The sequence below is a fragment of the Rhipicephalus sanguineus genome, chromosome 5 (genome assembly GCF_013339695.2).
Source record: "Rhipicephalus sanguineus isolate Rsan-2018 chromosome 5, BIME_Rsan_1.4, whole genome shotgun sequence".
Taxonomy (NCBI): domain Eukaryota; kingdom Metazoa; phylum Arthropoda; class Arachnida; order Ixodida; family Ixodidae; genus Rhipicephalus; species Rhipicephalus sanguineus.
The window spans coordinates 199,519,844-199,543,307 of NC_051180.1; the positions used below are offsets into that span (position 1 = coordinate 199,519,844).

General features: G+C 47.0%; 1 protein-coding gene across 5 annotated transcripts in view; it reads right to left on the minus strand.

The window, feature by feature from the left end:
• LOC119394569 (amphiphysin) overlaps positions 1-23,464 on the minus strand; it is a 669,247-nt gene that overhangs the window by 185,687 nt on the left and 460,096 nt on the right. For 4 of the 5 annotated variants that reach the window (XM_049415832.1, XM_049415833.1, XM_037661891.2 and 1 more), the window contains exons 4-5: positions 17,967-18,062; positions 717-827 (exon numbers count right to left, since the gene is read on the minus strand). In XM_049415832.1, coding sequence (XP_049271789.1) covers positions 717-827; positions 17,967-18,062 — 207 coding nt within the window. The remainder of the gene's footprint in view (positions 1-716; positions 828-17,966; positions 18,063-23,464) is intronic. The other variant, XM_049415834.1, reaches the window with a different exon arrangement.

Here is a 23,464-nt window from a genome sequence, read left to right on the forward strand (position 1 = left end):
ATTACTATGCAAGCCAACACTGCCGGTCTTCAGGGCCAGTGTCAAGCTTTCTCGAGAAGTCAGAAGTTGGTCGTTCAGAAACCAAATCCCTATTTCCAGCAACCCTTTCGGCAGCATGGCTCAGTTCTACCTTTCCACGAGAGAGAGGGGGCGCCTCTTTTCTGGACACTTGCAGAAGGGTACAAAGGCTCTCTGGGCGGTGCATCTTTTTTTTCTTGGGGAACGGGGGGAAGGTCCGGGGGGGGGGGGGGGGGGGGCTTCAGGCACCTTTACAACATCCCAAAGGAGCTTATGGCAACAGCTGCAGCCCTGAAAAGGAGAGATTAGTTGCAACAGGTGCAGGCTTTTCGCCACCACCTGCTGCGACAGTGAAGAGCACATTTTCCTCCCTTTTTTCGAAACATGACTGAGTGGCGTCGTCTGGTGTCACAGGAAGAACTACTCGCAAGATGGCGACCGTAGAACCGCCACCTTAAATGGAATAACTGCCTCTAGTATGGTTGTTCTCACACCTGAATGTTTCAACCCGGCTCATTTCTCAGTAAACGGAGCTTCTGTTACAGCGAACATATTTCTCTGGTCCCTCCCTTCAGCTTTTGTTTAACGAGAGTCTACTGTATATATGCACAGACCCTTACAGCTATGGCAAAAGTGTGTCTGGAACGTCCATATTATTGCCATGACAATAGAAGAACCGGACACTTGAGGATGCTCACCTTGCCTAGCTTGTAGTCATCCTTCTTCTTTGCAGAGTTACGCAGACTCTCCACACTGTGTCGGCACTTGTCGTAGTCCACCAATTTACGGCCTCTTTTGGCTATGCGGCCCTGAAGGACAACAAAATTCTACTTCAACATGACACAAAACAAAAAACGTCATCTTTTTTTTTTTTTTAAGAAAGGTAAACACACATGGAAAACATGGGCACAAAAAAAAAGCTTTCTAAAAATGAATTACCAATATCCTCAGAGTAAAGGACCATCAAGGCATCATGTTACTTTCAACGCATTTGCCAGCGCATTCCTACTAAAGCACCTGTGTCATGCACAGGTGAGGAATTTATTAGGCAACTTCCACAAAATGCAAACACCTTATTTTCGGTTAGTAAGACAAACTTGTTTTTCAAAGCATTCCTTAGTGCATGCAACAGTATGATGCAGTGTGCACAGGTGGAAGCATTATGTGCATTTTTTTTTTGAGAATGCAATAAGGTGCACACTGCTGAGTTTTCAAACAAATCAAATTGTTCTACCTTCTCCTGGCAGCACGATGAGACTTCGTGACACACTGCTTGTGAGCTCCTATATCGTGCTGGAATGCATGAACAATTAGCTGGTTTTGAACAATAACGGCTGGCGTCTGGCAAGCACGCAATAATGTAGCACATCTTACATTCAAAATACAAAGTGTTTGCATGAGGGAAATGCTGTCTGAACACTGCTTATCTGCAGCATATTTATCATCGCCAGAGAAATCATGTCTCATCAGTCATCACCCCTCACAAAAAAATCTTCTTTTTCATGCTCATCTATACAACAGATTCATTTAGCAGGGGTGCAACAGCTGCCCCAATTTGATACAATTCCTTATTTTCTGTGCCAAGCTGAGCCAGCAGATCTGTTGAAACTGCACCACCCTGCACCAAAATTCCAGATTAGCCACAGAATTTTCTCACTAGTGCTAATTTTAGCAATAAATGGGAGGCCCCAAGGGCTACCTGCAGTTTGGGCATCATCACCCAATGCAGTCAAAATGCGCAGACCCTAGCCCCACCGTGAAAGAAAAGAAGAAGCAACAGTGGTTCTAAATTCCCTGGTGTTGTTCTATTGCGTGCAGAATGCTCTTTAAGCCACTTTCGCCGCAGTACGCCAGTGTCTTGCGGAAAAGCGTACTAACATTTAGAAGGGGTCATTTGTATTAGCTGTCACGGGACACAGCACATTTTGCTCTTCAATTACTCATTTGTGCATGCGCTATACAACTACAAGTGCTAGTGTGATTGCTGACGTGTAAAAAACTGCTGGCCATTATTCAGAGCTGTTTACAAAAATGTACACCATTTTCTTTCCTGCTTTACGAATCTCTCCACATTTCAAGGTTGTCACGTTGGCAGGTGGTCATTAGCATTTGCAGTGCCTGTCAAATGATTTTACTACAGGTGCTGCAAATGCTCTTTGTTACTGTGAGTGCCCTGAGGGTTGGCTCAACAAGCGCTGCTTTCACTGAAATAACAGTAAGCTGATGCTGAATGGTTAATACATATTTGTCTTTTATTTTGTAAAAGAAAGCCTCATTTGTTATACTGCTCCAAATTTGGGATTTCATGCTAAGAAGTGAACTTCTTTGCCCCCATAACCTGCTGCAAATTCGGATTGCCGTGCTCCAAAAGCAACATTTTGAATTAGCGAACCTGAATTAACGAACTATTTTGGCCACCAAACCCATTTTAACAAAGTTTTTCCTGAAATAACTGAGCGAAAAAGCGGTGATTTCCTTGTAATTTCGACCAAGGTGGGTTTCTGTTGGAGTGTGCGCTTTAACCCTTTGCGGTGCGTTGTCAGGCAGCGCCCGACAACGCAACACGACTGTAGCGGTCCGCTGTAGGGCACCGCCCGACAAGGGTGTTTGTGGTTTAAATTTCGCTGTTTTCTCACTGCGAGTCGTGCGCATTTTTTTTTTGTATACATGAAGTGCCATCTCTTGAGGAATAAGTGAGCTCTGTTTGTTGAGGTTTACTTTTTTTTTATACTAGGGTGCAGCACTACGTTCAGCACGGAGCTTAGAGCGTACCCACTGGCGCACGGTTCGCTGAGAAGCATGGCCACGTTTTCACCGCGTGTATTTTATGGTGGTGCTTTTAGCGAAAGCGAGGACGACTTTAGTGAGGAAGAGAATTACGTGCCTCCACCAGACAGTGATGACAGTGAATCAGCAGAAGTCAGTGACAAAGACGACGGTGGTGGAAACCTGCAGTAACAACCCTGGCCTGCACCCAGGAGAATGCTTTGAGCGGTATCATACGCTGCCCAAATATCGCTAAAGGAGTTGCCTGGAGAAAGCAGGAGCAAAAATAAATATCCTGTGAGTTTTTCTTCAACAGTTTGTGTTTTTCTTCGCGGCGCCAGAAACTGGCAAAATAGTTTCGAACCGGTAGAGCCGGAAAGTGGGTAAAAGTTTTGGACTGCAAAGGGTTAACGCTATCGCATTGAAACATTTAGGTGCCCTAGTTATGGTCCTAGCTTTAATTTGACAAGGCTGCATGCTCCACCCATGCACAGAACAACGGACTCTGCACCGTCCTTGTGTTCCAGATGGTGCTTAAGGTGGGGGTGCTTGCTTTGGTCATTCATTTTGATGACACAGATATCATTGCCTATCTCCCGTCATCTTTCTCGCTCGGTCTGCTCGCACAATCACCGCACTCGTTGTCCACGTTATCACATATCGGTAGCCCGCGATAACTTCCCGTGACCGTCTCCCCGGCCTGCATTGCCCGGACACGGTGTCCATACGGCCTTTTCAGATGCGCAGGGGTGGGTTGCCGGCAAAAACAATGCCGTCGTAGGTTTAGGATGTCGGCACAGTATACTTCCAAATTTCGAAGGATAAAAAATATCTCGATTTAACGAAATAATTTGGACGTGATCGTCACCCGGTTAAATCGAGTTTCAACTGTATGTAGCCTCATATTAGTGTTATATTAGTTGTACAAACAGGGTCAGTTGGGCAAGTTGGCAAATGTGCATCATGAAATAAAGCATGCAAAAAATACAGGCAGATCCCGTCCACTGTGGGAACCAATTTATTTATTTATGCCCCGCCACAGTGGTCTAGCAGTTATGGCGCTCGACTGCTGACCCGAAGGTCGCGGGATCGAATCCCGGCAGGGGCGGCTGCACTTCCGACGGAGGCGAAAAGTTTGAGACCCGCGTACTAAGGTTTAGGTGCACGTTAAAGAATTCCAGGTGGTCGAAATTTCCGGAGCCCTCCACTACGGCGCCCCTCATAATCACATCGTGGTTTTGGGACATTAAACACCAGATATCATATTAATTTACCCTCAGGGCCAAATGGCACTGAAGAGGGAAGTGGTAGCAATACATGAAGTAACCCGTGCAAAGTGTACTAGAAAATTACCTGCCATAGTAGCTTATCTCGTAAGGTATCACGCTGCTAAGCTCGAAGGTGTGCGTTCCATTCCTGGCCCCAGCAGTGACACTTCGACGGGTGCGAAATGGAAACAACACCCACGTGCCCCCACTAAGACGTGCCAAACAATAGTATCAGGTTCGGACACGTGCTATCGTCGTTCTTACTATTGACTTAAAATATTTAATGTCTATTTTCGCCATTCTTGGGTTTCACCTCTGGCCCAAATACCAAAGGTTGTGGTATGCGGGTATGTGTCGCACGTGAATGGGGGAAAGGGTTTCGTGACGTATGCACTGGGCCAGCGCCTGCACTATTTTTTCGGTGCCTAGGCTCTCCTTGGGCCGTCGAACGCATGCTCCGCCTCCGCTCGCCACTACCGCGTGGTGGTGCCGTGCGAGTAGACTACGGGAAGCTGGCGCCGAATGGCCGTGCGTATTACCGAACTCGCGAATACATGTTTGCACCAGAGTTTAACTGCATTATTGCTTCTTGCAGGCTTTCAAGGGTACAGGGGAGATGGAAAGAAACATAAACGCAGCGGCGCGCTGTTTTCATCACGCTCCGACCGTGGTAGCAATAAAGAGATGCTAGGTGGTCTTGGCTTGTATCGTCGACGGCTCCGTCTTTTCATCAATCGTCCGGGCTACAACGGCTTGAAAATAAATGCGAGACAACAAAGAATGCAGATGCCACACGTTCACGTTTCTTTCCATCCCCACTGTGTGTATTCCGCAGGCAGTCTGTCGGGCCGTGCTGCCGGTTCGGTACGTGCATTTGAGTTTGATAGTATTCGCGTTTTATTTTCTATTTTAGGCTATTGCAACCACATCATTCACATGCCTTAGTATGTCGTACTGTTGTGCAAATGGAACTCTGCAAATGGAACACAAAGAAATCACAATTGTTGTTTTTTATTTCCCTTCATTGATAAAGAAAAAAAAAATCTCACAGGGTCCCTTATGCCTTCACCAGAGACGACTGAAAGGCGAAGGCTATCTTCTTTTGTTTCCCAGTCAGTGTATTGAACATCCCCTGCCGCCCTCAGAGGTATTTCTGCACCTAACGTGGTTTTCTTACAGCATCAAGATTCGGAGGCACTGCAAGCTTTGTGCACCTCAGCTGGTTATGAATTGCCTCTGTGATCGGCCCATTTTGACCAAGTGAAGATGTCATATGACATCACATTATGTGACGTCACGATCATGTCACAAAGAGAGAGAGAAACGAAGAGGAAAGGCAGGGAGGTTAACCAAGCTTTGGCTCGGTTGGCTACCCTGGTGATGACATCATCACGTAATGATGATTTCTTGCATCACTCATGCTGTCGCATTTGATGAAGCATCAAAGGCTTTCACCTTAATACGCTGTTCGGCTGTCGTTCCATGAAATTCCAGCTACCGCTGGTGTTCGGGAGAGGTGGCTTCCGGTAATTAGGCGGGATAATTGGTCTCCTAATACATCTTCAAACTACACTCGAATATGCAGCCGTCGTTTACGACGCGAAGATTTCATACAATATAAGAAGCGGCGGCTTACGAAGGATGCAGTAGCGTCACTCTTTGCAGCCTACCCTTCACGTTTGCAGCCCAAGGTAACAACTGAACCAAGCATGGCAAGTATCAGTAAACGTGACCGTGCTGTATCCGAACAGTCAAGAAATGCATGTACCAGTAGCAACGCTGCCTCGCGATCGCAGCGCTGACATTTGATAACGAAGCTGAAGAATCGGAGCCCATGGGCACCGCATGCGCTACCGGTGAAACAATTGACAATCATCGTGTACAATATCACAATGAATGCGTGCACAAGGCTGAGCAGGCTGCCCCATGCGACAAAAGCGTCCAGGTCGACGGTCACTTTCCTCACTACTGTAAAGGCCGAATGGAAATGAAAAGAAAGAGAGCTGAGGAGCCAGATACTGAGGCTACAACAGACCGTTGAGGAGCTCAAGCAACTGACGACAGACCGCATCTTTCACGCCTATCACATTGGATCAAGTTTAGACTGAACAACAGCGTCTGTTCACACATATTGGCCAGTGTTGCAGGAAGCACGCGGCATATGCAGCTGTTTTTGTTTGTTTTTCGCACCACCATGATTTAACTAGTTTAAGCTCTGAAATGATGGAATCACTCGACAAAGTTCCTTATTTTCTGGCACCAGCTGTTGCTTTCTCTCTGTGGCAACAGATGTAATTCTCAAAAGCTTTACGAAGGGAACGGGTGGTCACGTATATCCCCCGAAGCAGTCCAGTGACGTTTCGTGCTATTTAGAGCATGAACTCCAGGCTTGCGTGTAGTGTGCTTCGCCAGCTGACGGTGGCACACATCGGGGAACTTTAAGCACCGAAGCTTTCAGTATGAGTTTCTGGCAAATGCTGCTTTGAAAAATGGACTTTCAGACAGTCAAAAACCGACTCTCAGTCAAGTGAACCTGTGACAAAACAATCTTCCACACATCACTGGAAAGTGCTCTCTGGTATCGACCTAGCAGACGACGCGCGAGGGTCTCGATCAAATAGTCGCAAACGGCACATGCCTTTGAAATGGGCTGGTTGCCCAGAACGACAAGTGCTTCACGATTCCTGTTTACAAGTTTTCATTATACTTTAAACAACGCGAATGCAGCCGAAAAACAGAACCACATGGCAGCTTCGAATGCAGCCACAGCATTCGTTTCTGCGAGTGTCGACGTGATGGCGGGTCTACTCCGGTGGTGGCGCCTGGCGGCTAAAACCTGCACTAATGCCAACGGCTTGTTATCATTGCGTTCCGCTCCTTCGCCGAGGCACAGAAAGATAGAGGAGGTGCTGGACGGGCACATCAAGTGATAAAGGTCATAACGTGTGAATTGTGTTTGTCATGCATTTATGTCCTCCTATGCCAATTTTCGCACTACCAAGTTCAACCGATTGACCAAGAGAGAGAGATAAAACGATAAGAAATGCTGCGCATTTAAAACGACAACAAGGACAAATGAGGATCATGCTTTCTTCCTAGTTGAAGTTTTTGGCATGCTTTATTTCACGATGCATGTTAGCTATATTTGCATTAGCAATACATGCAAGTCCTGTGTGCCAAAAGCACTTCAGGTGTTTTTCAGGATAAGCATGTGGGTTATATTGAAAATCTTTTTGTTCCTGACCTGTGCACAAATGCACTTACGCATGCCAGCCGCATTTGCCTCACACCAGAATTCTCAGAGACATTCTTCCTTGTCTCAACATTTATTTCAATGTTGTCACATTTTCTTTTGCTGCAAGAAGCTAGGATACTGATATGCATACAAGTTTCTCTTTTACATGGTGACCTGGTTTCACCACTGCAACATTGATCAAGGAACAAACTAGAACAGAGCATTACATCATGCAGCCTGCCTTGCTAAGCAAAACGCTCCATGAAGTCACACCATCTGTCCAACACATGGCATCTCAGACAAAGCTCATTGGTCTAGTATGTTCCGGGGAAGCAAACGCTTCACGAAGCCTTGGTGATGGCCCAACACAAGACCTGTCAGACGCAGCTTACGAGCTGAGATGGTTTATTTATGCAGATGAAGTATGTTCTTCGAAAGCGAACACTTTGTGTGTGCTCTGTGTCAGCCAAACAGAAGACCTCTCGATGCAGATTATTGGTCGAGTATGTTCCTACAAGTGAATCCTTCGTGTAGCCTAAATGGCGGCCCAACACAAGACCTCTCGACGCAGTATGCGGATAAAGTATGTAAACTATTCGCCGCGAGATCGGGCTACAGGTGGCAGCACCGTCGCCGCGCTAGTGTGGATAGGCGGTTGTCGGCGCGTATACAAACGTGCACAACAGCACTTCGTTGTGAGCAACGTGACCCGATTTCCAGCAAACAAAACGCGTCGACTGCACCTTTGTGGTAATATGTGCACTCTCAATTCCCGAATCAATGCCCGAAGCGCACCGAACGTTACACTTACTTGAGAGAGAAGCGCATTCTGCCAATGAACGGGTTGCTCGCCTTCGGCGACAGTCGGCGTTTCCGCAATGGGTGACGTTTTCTTGTTGTTTTATTTGTACATGTTTAGCTTGTGTTCCACCTACTACGCACTGCTGTATAGCGCGACTGAAATAACTATTTACTTCTTGTTCATTTGGATGCCCCTCAACAAAAAGAAAGCCCGTATTCCTGCACGATGAGTTGAAATAGCACTTTGTGCACTGCGTGCTCAAATATTCATTCGCATTTCTTATTCAGTTCTCCATGAAATGTAGAACACTTGATAGGTTTACCAAGGAAAGCTACGTGGCTGACAGCGCTTTAGCGCTACGAAGACGTTTAGCACGCACACGCTTGTTTTTATTCTAGTAACAGTACACAAAGGTAACTGTACAGCACGGAAATTTCTTCGATTGATTACTTGCAAGACAGTAATGGAACAAAGGTTCGGTTATTTCACGGGACCAAAGTACGTATTTTCATACGAATAATGTCCGCTGCATTCCATCAACCTGAACAACGCAACACAAACGCTCAAGATAATGGGAAGATAAAAAGATGTGGCTTCGCGTGAAATTACTATGACATAAATGTAAACTACGCCGTTTGGATTAATTTTGACCATCAGAGCTCTTTAACGCGCACCTAAGTACATGGGTGTTATTGTATAAATTTCGCCACAAGTTAAAATTGCGCAAGGCAACTCAGTTTTGCGATTTCCCTGTCATTTCATTTTCTGTTCCTTTTATGGGACAATTTACGTACCGAAGTGTCAGACGTGACTTGACAGAAATATTTCTCTCTAGTGAGACCAGGACCGCACACAACTAAAGCTCATCGCGTAACGTATGAACAACACCTAACCACAACGCTCAAGTACATGCGAGCCTTTTTTTACCACCGCGCCGCTAAAAGGCTATATTCACATGAGATTTAGTACTTCTCATCTTTAGGGCAACGTCAAGTGCACCTTGCAATGCGCTTGAACCACAGAGCGGCACCTACACTGATATGACTCTTGCAAACGGAGGGTACGACAACCACACACAGCACTCTCGACAAGTGCACTCAATGATCTTATTACAGTATATATACAGCCGACCAAGGCCAAATGCTTCTTTACATCGTGTTAGGCATACGTACGAGCGGTCAAAGTTGCACTAACGCAACGGAACAAACCGCCTTTTGAGTATCTGCATGACGTACACGCACATGCAAACACAATGGGGCTAGCAGACGACGCATGGAGCAATCCACACTAGGCGTGGTTCAGCCAGAAGCCGCTAGGTGGCGACTCCGCTCTATTTCGCGGCCAATAACCTCATTACAATAGACCTTCATAGTGGAGAGGATTTTGGTCTGTTGTAAAGGGAGTATGTAAAATCAGAGTACTGTTACAACAGACTTTTATATAAACGCTGATTGGGTCTGTTATAACTGGAGAAAATTACGAGTCACAAATGTGGTCTTATTTTTGACAGGGGACCAAAAAAAAAAATGCCATTTTTTGCAAATCGCATTTTCTGTTTTTGTAGCCAATTTTCTATCCGATTCCAAAATATCTTCACTAAAAACTACGTAGAAGTGCTATAAAAATTTTGTTTGTGTCTGCCGACTTGGCGAAAATTGCGGAAAAAGCAAAAAAAACACGTTTTTCACAACTATAGCTCAGCAACGGTGCAACCGGGCGCCACGATTTTAGGCTTGTCGTAGGGAGCAGTTCTCAGTGTTTAAGTTCTCCGTTTCAGCTAGCTCCTCCATTCAATAGACCCTTTTCATAATTGTAAAGCTAGCTTTCCTGCCATGCAGTTTGCCCAAGTAATGGCGGCTAGTCACTTACTGCAAACAGCGTGTTCAAGCGCATTTTGCTTACGCTATGACGTGGAAAATGTAGACTCGGCTCTCTTGACATAAATACGCATAATAGACAAGCCTCAGCACGTGCAACTAGGACCTCGTCTCCACTGTAAGCAAGAGAGATGCCGCCATTAGTTGTTCAAATATGCAGCGTAGAGAAGCGCACTTGCGGATTATGAAAAGGGTCTATAACAAGTGTACAAAAAGCACGTGTTTGAATTCTATTCAAGGCGTCCGACTGGCTGCTTCTGCCGTGATGCTCGCTTCGGGATTGTCGTCTGCTGCTTGTGCGTCGCGAGGTCGTGGCTGTCGAAAATTGCACTACTTAGTGACGCGTTCACACTCGTTCTGTGTTCGTGGGTCGACGATAATTTAGAATGCTTTAGTTTGCCAGCTGCAAGCAGAAGCTCGATCATCTGATTACGCTGGCGCGCCGCACTCGTCGCGAACATCGCAGACATGCGACTGTAATAGCGTTAACTCGTTAGACCTGCTGTTAGAGGTTCTTCTTATCAGCACTTCGGAGCTTATGACAAAGACCACCGCGGGACAACTCTTTGTACTCGCAATGGAGCATGACGTACTTTGAAACATCGGGCACCGTGGCCACACACATCGCAACCGAGCTTTCTACTAGATGTCGTGGCTAGGCCTAACTCTGTTCACGGTGCCAATGAATGAGAAAAATCCAAACTTTGCGTGCAAGAACAACGCGCTAGTGAAAGCGAAGAAGCCGCAATGTCCTTCATCGCAAGTAACGAATCGCATCGCCCGCTGGCTCCTGAGAGCCACGGATGGGCATTCTGCGCATCGGCAGCGGACCCCCCGGCCAAGCTCGCCACGCAGCGACCGCTCGGAGAAGCGGTGGCAGCGGCTAACAATTTTGTGCGTCAGCGTCCAATAACACAACACCAAGCACGCTGCACGCCGATTTTTTGTCGCTGCAGCTAGGCATAGCTGATCATTGATAGACCGGAGATCAGCGACCTTCATTCTTAAATCGGTACGTCGATATCCACAGCACGCTGTTCCCGTCCCGAAAGTGCGCTAAGCGATGTTTGAAGTCGGAAGTTATTGAGATTGGTATGTTCGTGGTAGAAAAGTCCGCTCTTAAGGAGGCCTGACCACCTTGCTGGCCTGACATTTTAGTCAATTATATCCACATGTCCGTTGTACCAGAATCTGTTGTAAATGAAGCTCAATCAATGGAACAATTACTGAAGTCGGCATAACGCCGCAAATTGGTATCTAATATCCGAATGTCTGTTGTAAACAGGTCTGTTGTAATGAGGTTATACTGTACTTTGGAAGCGAAACATTTTGCATGTCCTCGGTGTCAGCTCAACAGAAGACCACTCGATGCAGATTATTCGTCGAGCATGTTCCTACAAGTGAATCCTTCGTGTAGCCTCGGTGGCGGCCCAACACAGGACCTCTCGACACAGTATGCAGACAAAGTATGTTCTTCAGGAGCGAACACTTTGTGTGTCCTCGGTGTCAGCCCAACAGAAGACCACTCGATGCAGATTATTGGTCGAGTATGTTCCTACTAAAGCCCCTCCATGCGTTGTCCGCCGGCCAGGTTAAGTAGCGCCAACTCGTCCGCCCCCTCTCCCTTTATACCGGTTCCCCGCCTAGCGGAAGCCGAAGTGCCCGCCATGATGTTTCTGCTGCTTTTCCGGTTGATGCACCTGCCACATGCCCGCCAATGCCCTCGCGACGCAGAAAACCGAGCGAAAACTCGCTCGGCGGCAGGCAGTTTACGACGAACCTCAGAACAACAACACCTGCGAAACGAAGAAGCAAATATGTGCTTTCTCGCGTGTGCACATGCGTGCGCAGAAACAAGATGGAAGGAAAAAGCGGAAGGAAGTGGCTCAGGAACTTCCTTCCGGAAGCTCCGGAACCGGAAGTGGGCGTCGTCGTCGAACAATAGATGGCGCTACTTAAAAAAGCGGCAGTAGACGCGATGGAGGGGCTTTAGTTCCTACAAGTGAATGCTTCGTGTAGCCTCGATGGCGGCCCAACACGAGACCTCTCGACGCAGTATGCAGATACAGTATGTTCTTCGGAAGCGAACACTTTGTGTGTCCTCGGTGTCAGCCCAACAGAAGACCACTCGATGCAGATTATTGGTCGAGCATGTTCCTACAAGTGAATGCTTCGTGTAGCCTCGATGGCGGCCCACACGAGACCTCTCGACGCAATATGCAGATACAGTATGTTCTTCGGAAGCGAACACTTTGTGTGTCCTCGGTGTCAGCCCAACAGAAGACCTCTCGATGCAGATTATTGGTCGAGCATGTTCCTACAAGTGAATGCTTCGTGTAGCCTCGATGGCGGCCCAACACGAGACCTCTCGACGCAGTATGCAGATACAGTATGTTCTTCGGAAGCGAACACTTTGTGTGTCCTCGGTGTCAGCCCAACAGAAGACCTCTCGATGCAGATTATTGGTCGAGCATGTTCCTACAAGTGAATGCTTCGTGTAGCCTCGATGGCGGCCCAACACGAGACCTCTCGACGCAGTATGCAGATACAGTATGTTCTTCGGAAGCGAACACTTTGTGTGTCCTCGGTGTCAGCCCAACAGAAGACCACTCGATGCAGATTATTGGTCGAGCATGTTCCTACAAGTGAATGCTTCGTGTAGCCTCGGATGGCGGCCCAACACGAGACCTCTCGACGCAGTATGCAGATACAGTATGTTCTTCGGAAGCGAACACTTTGTGTGTCCTCGGTGTCAGCCCAACAGAAGACCTCTCGATGCAGATTATTGGTCGAGCATGTTCCTACAAGTGAATGCTTCGTGTAGCCTCGGTGGCGGCCCCAACACGAGACCTCTCGACGCAGTATGCAGATACAGTATGTTCTTCGGAAGCGAACACTTTGTGTGTCCTCGGTGTCAGCCCAACAGAAGACCATCTCGATGCAGATTATTGGTCGAGCATGTTCCTACAAGTGAATGCTTCGTGTAGCCTCGGTGGCGGCCCAACACGAGACCTCTCGACGCAGTATGCAGATACAGTATGTTCTTCGGAAGCGAACACTTTGTGTGTCCTCGGTGTCAGCCCAACAGAAGACCTCTCGATGCAGATTATTGGTCGAGCATGTTCCTACAAGTGAATGCTTCGTGTAGCCTCGATGGCGGCCCAACACGAGACCTCTCGACGCAGTATGCAGATACAGTATGTTCTTCGGAAGCGAACACTTTGTGTGTCCTCGGTGTCAGCCCAACAGAAGACCACTCGATGCAGATTATTGGTCGAGCATGTTCCTACAAGTGAATGCTTCGTGTAGCCTCGGTGGCGGCCCAACACGAGACCTCTCGACGCAGTATGCAGATACAGTATGTTCTTCGGAAGCGAACACTTTGTGTGTCCTCGGTGTCAGCCCAACAGAAGACCTCTCGATGCAGATTATTGGTCGAGCATGTTCCTACAAGTGAATGCTTCGTGTAGCCTCGGTGGCGGCCCAACACGAGACCTCTCGACGCAGTATGCAGATACAGTATGTTCTTCGGAAGCGAACACTTTGTGTGTCCTCGGTGTCAGCCCAACAGAAGACCACTCGATGCAGATTATTGGTCGAGCATGTTCCTACAAGTGAATGCTTCGTGTAGCCTCGATGGCGGCCCAACACGAGACCTCTCGACGCAGTATGCAGATACAGTATGTTCTTCGGAAGCGAACACTTTGTGTGTCCTCGGTGTCAGCCCAACAGAAGACCTCTCGATGCAGATTATTGGTCGAGCATGTTCCTACAAGTGAATGCTTCGTGTAGCCTCGATGGCGGCCCAACACGAGACCTCTCGACGCAATATGCAGATACAGTATGTTCTTCGGAAGCGAACACTTTGTGTGTCCTCGGCGTCAGCCCAACAGAAGACCACTTGATGCAGATTATTGGTCGAGCATGTTCCTACAAGTGAATGCTTCGTGTAGCCTCGGTGGCGGCCCAACACGAGACCTCTCGACGCAGTATGCAGATACAGTATGTTCTTCGGAAGCGAACACTTTGTGTGTCCTCGGTGTCAGCCCAACAGAAGACCTCTCGATGCAGATTATTGGTCGAGCATGTTCCTACAAGTGAATGCTTCGTGTAGCCTCGATGGCGGCCCAACACGAGACCTCTCGACGCAGTATGCAGATACAGTATGTTCTTCGGAAGCGAACACTTTGTGTGTCCTCGGTGTCAGCCCAACAGAAGACCTCTCGATGCAGATTATTGGTCGAGCATGTTCCTACAAGTGAATGCTTCGTGTAGCCTCGGTGGCGGCCCAACACGAGACCTCTCGACGCAGTATGCAGATACAGTATGTTCTTCGGAAGCGAACACTTTGTGTGTCCTCGGTGTCAGCCCAACAGAAGACCTCTCGATGCAGATTATTGGTCGAGCATGTTCCTACAAGTGAATGCTTCGTGTAGCCTCGATGGCGGCCCAACACGAGACCTCTCGACGCAATATGCAGATACAGTATGTTCTTCGGAAGCGAACACTTTGTGTGTCCTCGGCGTCAGCCCAACAGAAGACCACTTGATGCAGATTATTGGTCGAGCATGTTCCTACAAGTGAATGCTTCGTGTAGCCTCGGTGGCGGCCCAACACGAGACCTCTCGACGCAGTATGCAGATACAGTATGTTCTTCGGAAGCGAACACTTTGTGTGTCCTCGGTGTCAGCCCAACAGAAGACCTCTCGATATAGATTATTGGTCAAGCATGTTCCTACAAATGAACGCTTCGTGTAGCCTCGATGGCAGCCCAACACGAGACCTCTCGACGCAGTATGCAGATACAGTATGTTCTTCGGAAGCGAACACTTTGTGTGTCCTCGGTGTCAGCCCAACAGAAGACCACTCGTTGCAGATTATTGGTCGAGCATGTTCCTACAAGTGAATGCTTCGTGTAGCCTCGGTGGCGGCCCAACGCAAGACCTCTCGACGCAGTATGCTGGTAAAGTATGTGATACAAGTGCAGATGGCCGGAAGATAGCCGGAGGCTAGATGGCAAAATGAGACATCGCGCACGAGAGCCCAAAACGAACTAACTCTTTATTTTCCCGCGTCCCATCTTTCAGTCCCCAGGCGTGACGCCACAACACACAAAGCAACAGCGCCGCGCGAGGGCTGGTTCAACAGCGCCGCGCGAGGGCATCTTGCTGGTTCTTTCCCCACTGCCACTTCTTTCCATCACCAAGAAGCAAGTGCAATGGATGGAGAAGTGCAGAAAGGTTGGGCAAGAAACGCCGATAGAAGTTGAGTCCCAAGAACCTTTGAAGTTCATTCACATCTTGTGGCACAGGAGCGTGCAGAATGGCAGACACCTTGTCCATGTTCGAGGAGAGGCCTTCCTTACTGATAATGTGCCTGAGATACTCAACTTGGGGTATGAAGAAGTGGCACTTCTCGAGTTTCAACTTGAGGCCAGATTCTTGAAGTTTGCCTAGTACTGCACGGAGGTTGCGACAGTGCTCAGCATCATTTGCACTGGTTATGAGAATGTCGTCAAAATAGACCGCTACATGTGGCAGACCCCTGAGCAAGTTCTCCATCTCGCGTTGAAAAATAGCTCGAGCAGATGAGACCCCAAAAGGTAAGCAGGTGTACTGAAACAACCCCATGTGCGTCGAAATCGTCACTACTCTCTAGAGGCCTCATCCAGGACGACTTGCTGGTATGCGTCACGCAAGTCCTACTTTGTACATTTTTCACCTCCAGCCAGCACAGTCCACAAGTCCTCAATCCTTGGAATGGTGTAGCGTTCCACCATTGCGAATGCATTAATGGTGACACCAAAGTCCCCACAGATTCTGATGCGCCCATCCCTCTTTGTCACGGGAACAATTGGAGCACCCCACCTAGCCGTCTTCACCAGAACAATGATGGAATCTCTTATTAATCGCTGAATTTCTTGTGCGACTCCGTCTGTCAAGGCATACGGCAGTGGTCGTGGCTTGAAGAACCGTGGTGGAGCATCTGAAGGTACATGTAGTGAAGCCGTCGCATCCTTGAACGTACCCAAGCCTTCTTCAAACACTTCAGTGTAATCTTGCACTACGTGTTTCACATCAGCAAGTGCATGAATGTTCACTTCAACGTCGGAGACGCCGACGCCCAATTCCTGAATCCAGTTGCGTCCGAGCAGACTGGGTGATCTGTTCCCGGCCAGAAAAATCGGTAAGTGAGCCTCCTTGCCATGAAACTTTACATGGACATCAGCTTTGCCTTGTACATTGTTTAAATTCCCGGAATAGCTTTGCAGAAATACTTGAGACGGCTGCACAGTAATTGAAGCTAGAAGCTATAGCAAACGCGACTTGGCAATGACTGAGACACTCGCCCCCGTGTCCACTGCCATGCAGAGCGGCTTGCCGCAACCTTCAACATTGACGGTAAAAGGTGGAGGCACCTTGGTGTAGTCAACTTGTCACATGTTGAAAACTTCGGCGGGCGAAGCTGTAGCAGAGGCTTCATCCTGGACAGTATTTACACGATGACGGTTGCTTGCCGACAGTGAACTTCGGCCCACGAATGAACGCGGCCTGGGAGAGCTGTCGCTCTGTGATTGCTCGTCTTTTCTTTCCGTATTGCAAACCTTCGCCAAGTGGCCACGTTTGTGGCAGTAATTGCAGACGGTCTTCACATGCTGGCAAGCGGACGCCAGGTGTGCATCCCCGCAGCGATAACAGGACACGCCCACCGGCGCTGCCGAGACGCGGAGGGTGAAAAAGAAGGTGCTAGCGTGAGCTTGCGCTATCTCTCCTGCATCCTTCTTTGCTGCTTCCATTGCTAGGGCGGTCTGCACTGCGTTTTGAAAGTCAGGTCCGCTTTTTCCAGCAATCTTGTTTGGACGTCTGCGTTGTTGATGCCACACACGACGCGGTCGCAGAGCATGTTTTCAAGCCCTTTACCAAAGTTGCAGTGCTCAGAAAGGCTCTTCAGCACTGCAATGAAGTTGCTGACGGACTCTCCTTCCGCACGAACGTGCGAGATGAAGCAAAACTATGTTATCATAGTTTTATTCCACAAAACTATGTTATCATAGCTTTATTTCACGCACATCACAGGATTGGAACCGCCTTCCCGGAAGCATCGCCGCCATTGAAGACCATCAACTATTTAAAACAACATTAGCTAACACTGTATAAATAGGAGCCGAAGAACTTGTATTTTTCTTACTGCTTGCTGCATTTTTGTTTGCTTTTACTTGTTTTATTTTTACTCACTCCCCTCTGTAATGCCTTTGGCCTTGAGGGTACTAATAAATGAAATGAAATGAAATGGAAGCGCTGCACAACAGCAGAAGGTTTCGGGCAGTAGTGGTTTCCTAGCACCAAAAGAATCTCGTCCAGCGTATTGTCACTTGGCTGGTGAGGCTTGACCAGATTGCGAAGCAACACATACGTTTTCTGCCTGCAGCAGCTGATGAAGACGGCTGTTTGCTTGTCTTCGGCGATGTCATTCGCCGCGAAAAATGCCTTCTGCCGGTCCACGTAGCAGGGCCAGTCATCGCCTCCTCCCTCGAAAGGCTCAAGATGACCTAAATTTGGCATTTGGACGGATGGTGGAGCAGCAGGAACACACGAGAACATTCATCCCATCTTCGTCGCCAGTTGATACAAGTGCAGATGGCCGGAAGATAGCCGGAGGCTAGATGGCAAAACGAGACATCGCGCACGAGAGCCCAAAACGAACTAACTCTTTATTTTCCCGCGTCCCATCTTTCAGTCCCCAGGCGTGACTCCACAACACAAAGCAACAGCACCGCGCGAGGGCGCTGCGTGTTAGCTATTAACATTGTGACAGTATGTTCTTTGAAAGCGAACACTTTGTGCATCCTCGGTGTCGGCCCCCCTCCCCCTAAAAAAATTCCTGGCTATGGGCCTGATACTAATAATGATAGTGCCATCTCTATTTTCTCTCCAAATGACAAAAAGTGTCAATCTTACTGTAGCCCAAGAAATGCCAGAATGATGAAAGAAAGTACTCACCCTAACGTCTACAAACTGAGTGATGTAGCTGTTGAGTGGAATCATCACCTGGTCATTCATCTTTCTGTGATAGTCGTCCCAAAGAAGCTCCAGTGTCTGACATCAGGTGGTAGACAAGAAAACGTGTTAGGTAAGAATGCGGCACAACTATACAGCAGTAAACCAATCCTCGATATAACAAAGTAAATGGAGAATAGCCTTGGTAATACGTACAGTGGTTCGAATACACGCTTATAACGAATTTTCGGATATAGCCAGTCATTTTCGTGTCAAATGCGACTTTGTTATAATGATGTTTTAAGTTTATGCAATAAATGCTCTAAAGAGATACAGGTGCCAAGCCAATCACGTATTCACAGGCTTCCTCTCTAGAAAGCTACAAGAAATGATTCCAGCCTTTCTGGCATGGCCATGCAAGACATTATGAAACTTGGGCCAGAGCACAGAGCCTCTTCTACTGCTTCTAGGTCCCAGCCTAAGTCCTAAATCACTCTCGCTCTTTCACTGAACCATCTAGCATTACTTTTGTCTCCTGCACACTCATCCTCAAATATACTTTGACGCGGTGTCATATTAATTCTTGAATCAACTTTACAATTCGCTGCCGTCATTGCCGAAGAGTCTGCAAAGTATAAATTACTATGATATTCTCTTTTAATCTTTATTCCTATTGCTACCAATCTAGTCATTTAAATGTTTTTTCTAAACATGCAGTCAATAACATTGGAGAGATTGCATCTTGTTGGACCCCTTTCACAGTCAGGATTTTCCTGCTTTTCCTCGAGGAGAAGCAGGCTAGCTATGTAATCTATATATATAGTACTGGCTACGATATTCCAAATGTTTCCAATGCCTTCAAGACAGCTTGAATCTCTACTGAGTCAAGTGCCTGTTCGTCATCTATGAAAGCCTTAAAAAGCAGTTTGTTCTGTTCTACAGATTTTACTAATGGATCTTTTGCTGAATCCAGCTTGCTTTACATTGATTAAAGTCAAGGGTGTCTCTCATCTCATTCAATATTATCCTAGTCATATAAAAGACTGACGGTAGTTCTTCAAGTCTTTCACCTTTCCTTGTTCTCTGTATTAGTAAAATATTGATATTTTTCCAACGCACTGGTACACTGGAAGTCCTGACGCATTGTTTGTAGTGTCAAGGCGTCTTAAGAAGAAAATACCTCCACCTTTTATCAAAATGATTGTCTTCTCTGGCCCCCTTTCTACATGACATGCATTATCGGGCCTTTTTCCTGAACATAAAGATGCCCATCATGAGCAACACAAGTCGAGATAAAATTCTGGCAAAATCATGAAGCTATCTAGAGAAATGACAGTGGTCCTCTCAAAGGCAAAAACCCCATTTTCTTCAAGACAGGTTCGTACAATTAAAGACAGCTCTGAGTGCGGTACAGAATAGAGCAGGTCTTTGACATCAACTGAGAGGGCATTCGCTGGCCACTATGGAAGCTCTGCAAGGCCTGCGTGACATCACTCGAGTTCTCAACCGCGAAAGGATCAATGACCTCTACCGTGCTAAGGCGCCTAAATGAAACTTTGCTTACACGCAGCTACCACGAGTTTCGTTTACTCACGATCATAGGCCGGCAAAATGCGTGGAGCTCACTCAGACTCACTCACAAAATATATTTTGTCCTTAGAGCTCACTTGGACTCAGACTCACCAAAATTTTCGCCAATCGAACTCACGAAATTTTTCTCAGCCGGACTCAGTCTGACTCAAGCTCAGCAAAATATTACTCACCCGGACTCACTCAGAATCAGACTCGCGGCTCGATCCGAGTCTGAGTGAGTCGACTCACGAGTGAGTTTGCCAGCCTATGCTCATGATGTAGCTGAAAGGCTTGTGTGTTTTAACGCTGAAAAACACAAGACAGCATTGCGTGCTTGGAAGCACTAATGACCTTAGAAAATGAGTTGAGATAACTTTAAATGTTTGGGCTCTTCGCACAACAAAATAGCATTGCTGTCCAAGTCACAAACAAACAAGGTAAAGGCCAAGGCTATTTTGAGGCCTATTCTAAGCTTGTTAAGAGGGCCACCATGTGTCTCGAGGGGGCGCTAGCGAAATCGTACCCTCTCAGCATGCAGGATAGTTTCATGAATCAGATTAAGTGGCTGCATTAGGCTGGCTATCCTAACTCTGTTGTATCCGTTTCCGAAGCAGGCAGCCTATGGTCACAAGACCAATGGCTGCACGTCATGGTCACGAGGCAGCTCACAGCCTCAAGAACAATGTGCATGTAGCCAAATGCCACGCAAGTTGGCTGGCCTGTGTCCACGCATTTCTCGACCACCAATGGCGTGGGAAACAATACGCTTGATCGTATGTAGCTAGCTCGGTTGGCGTGGTGTATGATATCCCACTCAGTTGTGGTCGTGTTTACATCGGCCAAAGTAGTCGGGGCCGCATCGTTGGGGAGCACAAACTGCCTATGCGAAACAATTCGTCGGCACATTTTGTCCACACATTGTACTAGTTCCTGCTCGTGTAGGGCAAGGTTTTCCAAGGTTTCCGTTTTTGCCTCAGATAATGGACGCTTACTGCATAAGAAAGAAATGCGAGTTGTGTATGAGCTGTGGTTTTAAAGCAAGTCTGAATTTGGATTTCGTTGTTCCCTGCTGGATTATAGCGTGTGGATGTCGTTACAGTATGCAAAAAGACGAGGACACAATTAAGAAACATACAGGACATCAGCTGCGTTTTGTGCACTTCAATACTGTCCAAAAGCTATAAACCAACTAGCCCGCCAGAACGCCTTCCTGCTGGATTAAAAATGGCTTTGCAATGCCTTTGTGTTTAAAATCGAGAGTTCGACGGAAACCCGTCTGGTCGGGAAGAAACATGATGAAGGGAACGAAGTACACCGACCAAATAAAAGCTTAGAAGAAACGACGTTTCAGCTTCCATACGGAAGCCTTGTTCACAATGAGGACAAACAACTATTAATGTTTCCTATAGAGGTTTCAGCACGTGACGCAAGCACCGCCCGTAGGACGAAGGAAGGTTTCCATCATTTCGATTCAGTGTCTGTCTTGTAGATTGTATCTAGAGCAATTCGAGATACAGGCATGACTACCAGTTTCTTTCTTTCCTTATGATACCCATGTTTGTCCAGTCAATGGTGCGATCAGTCATAGCTGCATGTTCGGTCAGTGCATTAGATGCCACTTTCTTCTTTTTGACATCGTTCTGATACTGGCGCATGCGCTGTCTGAAGTTGCCGGTTTCCCCAATATAAACACTTTCTTTTATAAACATTTTATTAAGAAGGCAACTAAGTTCATCATGCATAACCAGCAGGAAAACAGTCAAGCCATTGATAATACAGCATCAACACGCCAGCGCGCAGCGATTCCGTACATTCAAGGTGTAAGCGAAGCCCTAGCTCGCGTGTTTAGAAAACGTGGTGTCCAGATCGCGCATGTGCCAGCAAGCAAGCTTAAGGGTGACTTGCTAAATGTGAAGGATCCTCTCCCTCGGCAACGTTTTCCTGGTGTGGTCTACAAGATCCCATGCGCCGACTGCGAATCGGTGTGCATTGGCGAAAGCGGAAATTTCTACAGGCTTCTGAAGCAGCACAAGAATGACGTCGCCAAGGGCCACACGGTGACGAATGCACTTGCAGAGCATTCCCAGAAGACGGGCCACGAGATAAGCTGGGACAACGCGTGCATCATGGCCACGGAGAAGAATTGGACGACGAGGCTCAATCTCGAATCACTAATAATTCAAACAACAAGCGACACAATCAATAGATCATCTGGCACACTAAACCCCGTGTACTCCCGGACTTTGCGTCATGCGCTCAACGCTACTTAAGAACCTGCTGCCCTGCCGTCATTCCATTGTGAACAAGGGATCCGTACGGAACCCAAAACGTCTTTTTGTTTTTTGACATTGGTCAGTGACCTGCTTTTCAACCATTAAATGTACTTGAGTCGAAACAAGTTACCGCTGGAGTGAAATAAGATGTGTCAGGGTTGACAGTTATTTTTAACAGCCAATAAGCATTGCAAAGAAAAAAAAATCGTAAGCAATTCCACTCTGTGATGACGAGCGAAGCTGTGTAGCGCAGATTCAGTTATTTCATTTATTCACTCATATACATTGATTTAAAAATTTTCAAATTTAGACCAACTTTGCCACAATTTCTGAGGGTCAGAAGTGTAGCATGCAGGTTATTTATTTATTTGCACATTTGTTTGTACGTTAATTTATTTTATTCATCCATTAATTTAATTATTCCTGCTCCCTTATTTATTTGTTAATTCAGTTATTTGTTTACTTACTCTTTTTAAGTGGAGCTCAGCCAATGCCTGCTAGGGGTTTTCTGTTGAGTAGCTTAGCAATGTTCACATCACTTGTTACTCGCAGGGTTGCAGTCACGTCAGCCAGTTCGCCAACTTGGTCACAATTCTAAAATGTGGAGCTGAAGGCCACTCAGGATGACGATTGTTTTCCGTTCACTTGTGTGCGGAGTTACGAACGGCCGAGTTACTTTAAACACAGCTTCGCTGTACAAATGTACGAAAGTGGCATTCAGCTGTTACGCATGGCCGGTTCCCAGCAACATTTCCCTCATACATTGCCCATGCTTTTGTTTGTTTCAGGCCCACCTCAATTACAGAAGTTAAGTATGGGGTCCAGCATACAAAATGCACATGATGGCAGTTTACTACCCTTCTTTTCTGTTCATTGCCTTAGCAGTATTATGTTCAATGGGGTACGACACCATTTTTCGGAGGTGAGTTTACTCTGCCATACAAATCTCCTGTATACAGAGACGGCTCTGAGCAAGTGTGAAGCTATTTTATTTTGATATTAAAGTAAATTTTCCCATGGCACATCTACCGACATCGACACTGGCTCGACGTCAGGCTACAGTACTAGTTCTGGCGACTTCAGCAGCCTGGCTAGTTGTGATGATGTCAGGCGCCATAACTTCTAAAATGGCCGCTTGTGCGTCACCAACGGAGCTACGGTACGAAGCGGCCGTGGAAACGTCACAATATCTTGCGCGAGCACGGGAAGAGAAGCTCACACCGTGTTGTGATGTCAGCGTACAGTAGGAACCAAAACTAGCTTTTAAAAACATACTGCAATTACTTTTTCGGGGTGCACTCACACTTAGCGGTACATTTTCTAAGTTCTTGAGGGCCTGGCCTTGCATTTGATGCAAGAAAACGACAACAGAAAAATTTCGAGTCGGTACCCCTTTAAGATGGCTTTAAAAGATTACAAGGTTACTTCAAAAATGCTAATCACAGCCTTTCCCCTATCCAGCACCATAATTAACCTTTCTAGTGCCAGCATCCGAGAAGCAGGCAACCTTAAGTTAAATCTTCCTTACTGTAGCAATGTATCAGGAAAACTATTAGTACTAGAATTCTTCAGTGCTATAACACAGAACACTAAGCTTGTGAAATAAAAGTAACAACTAGAACCTGGCATGTTCTTGCCCCATCAAATGTAAAACCT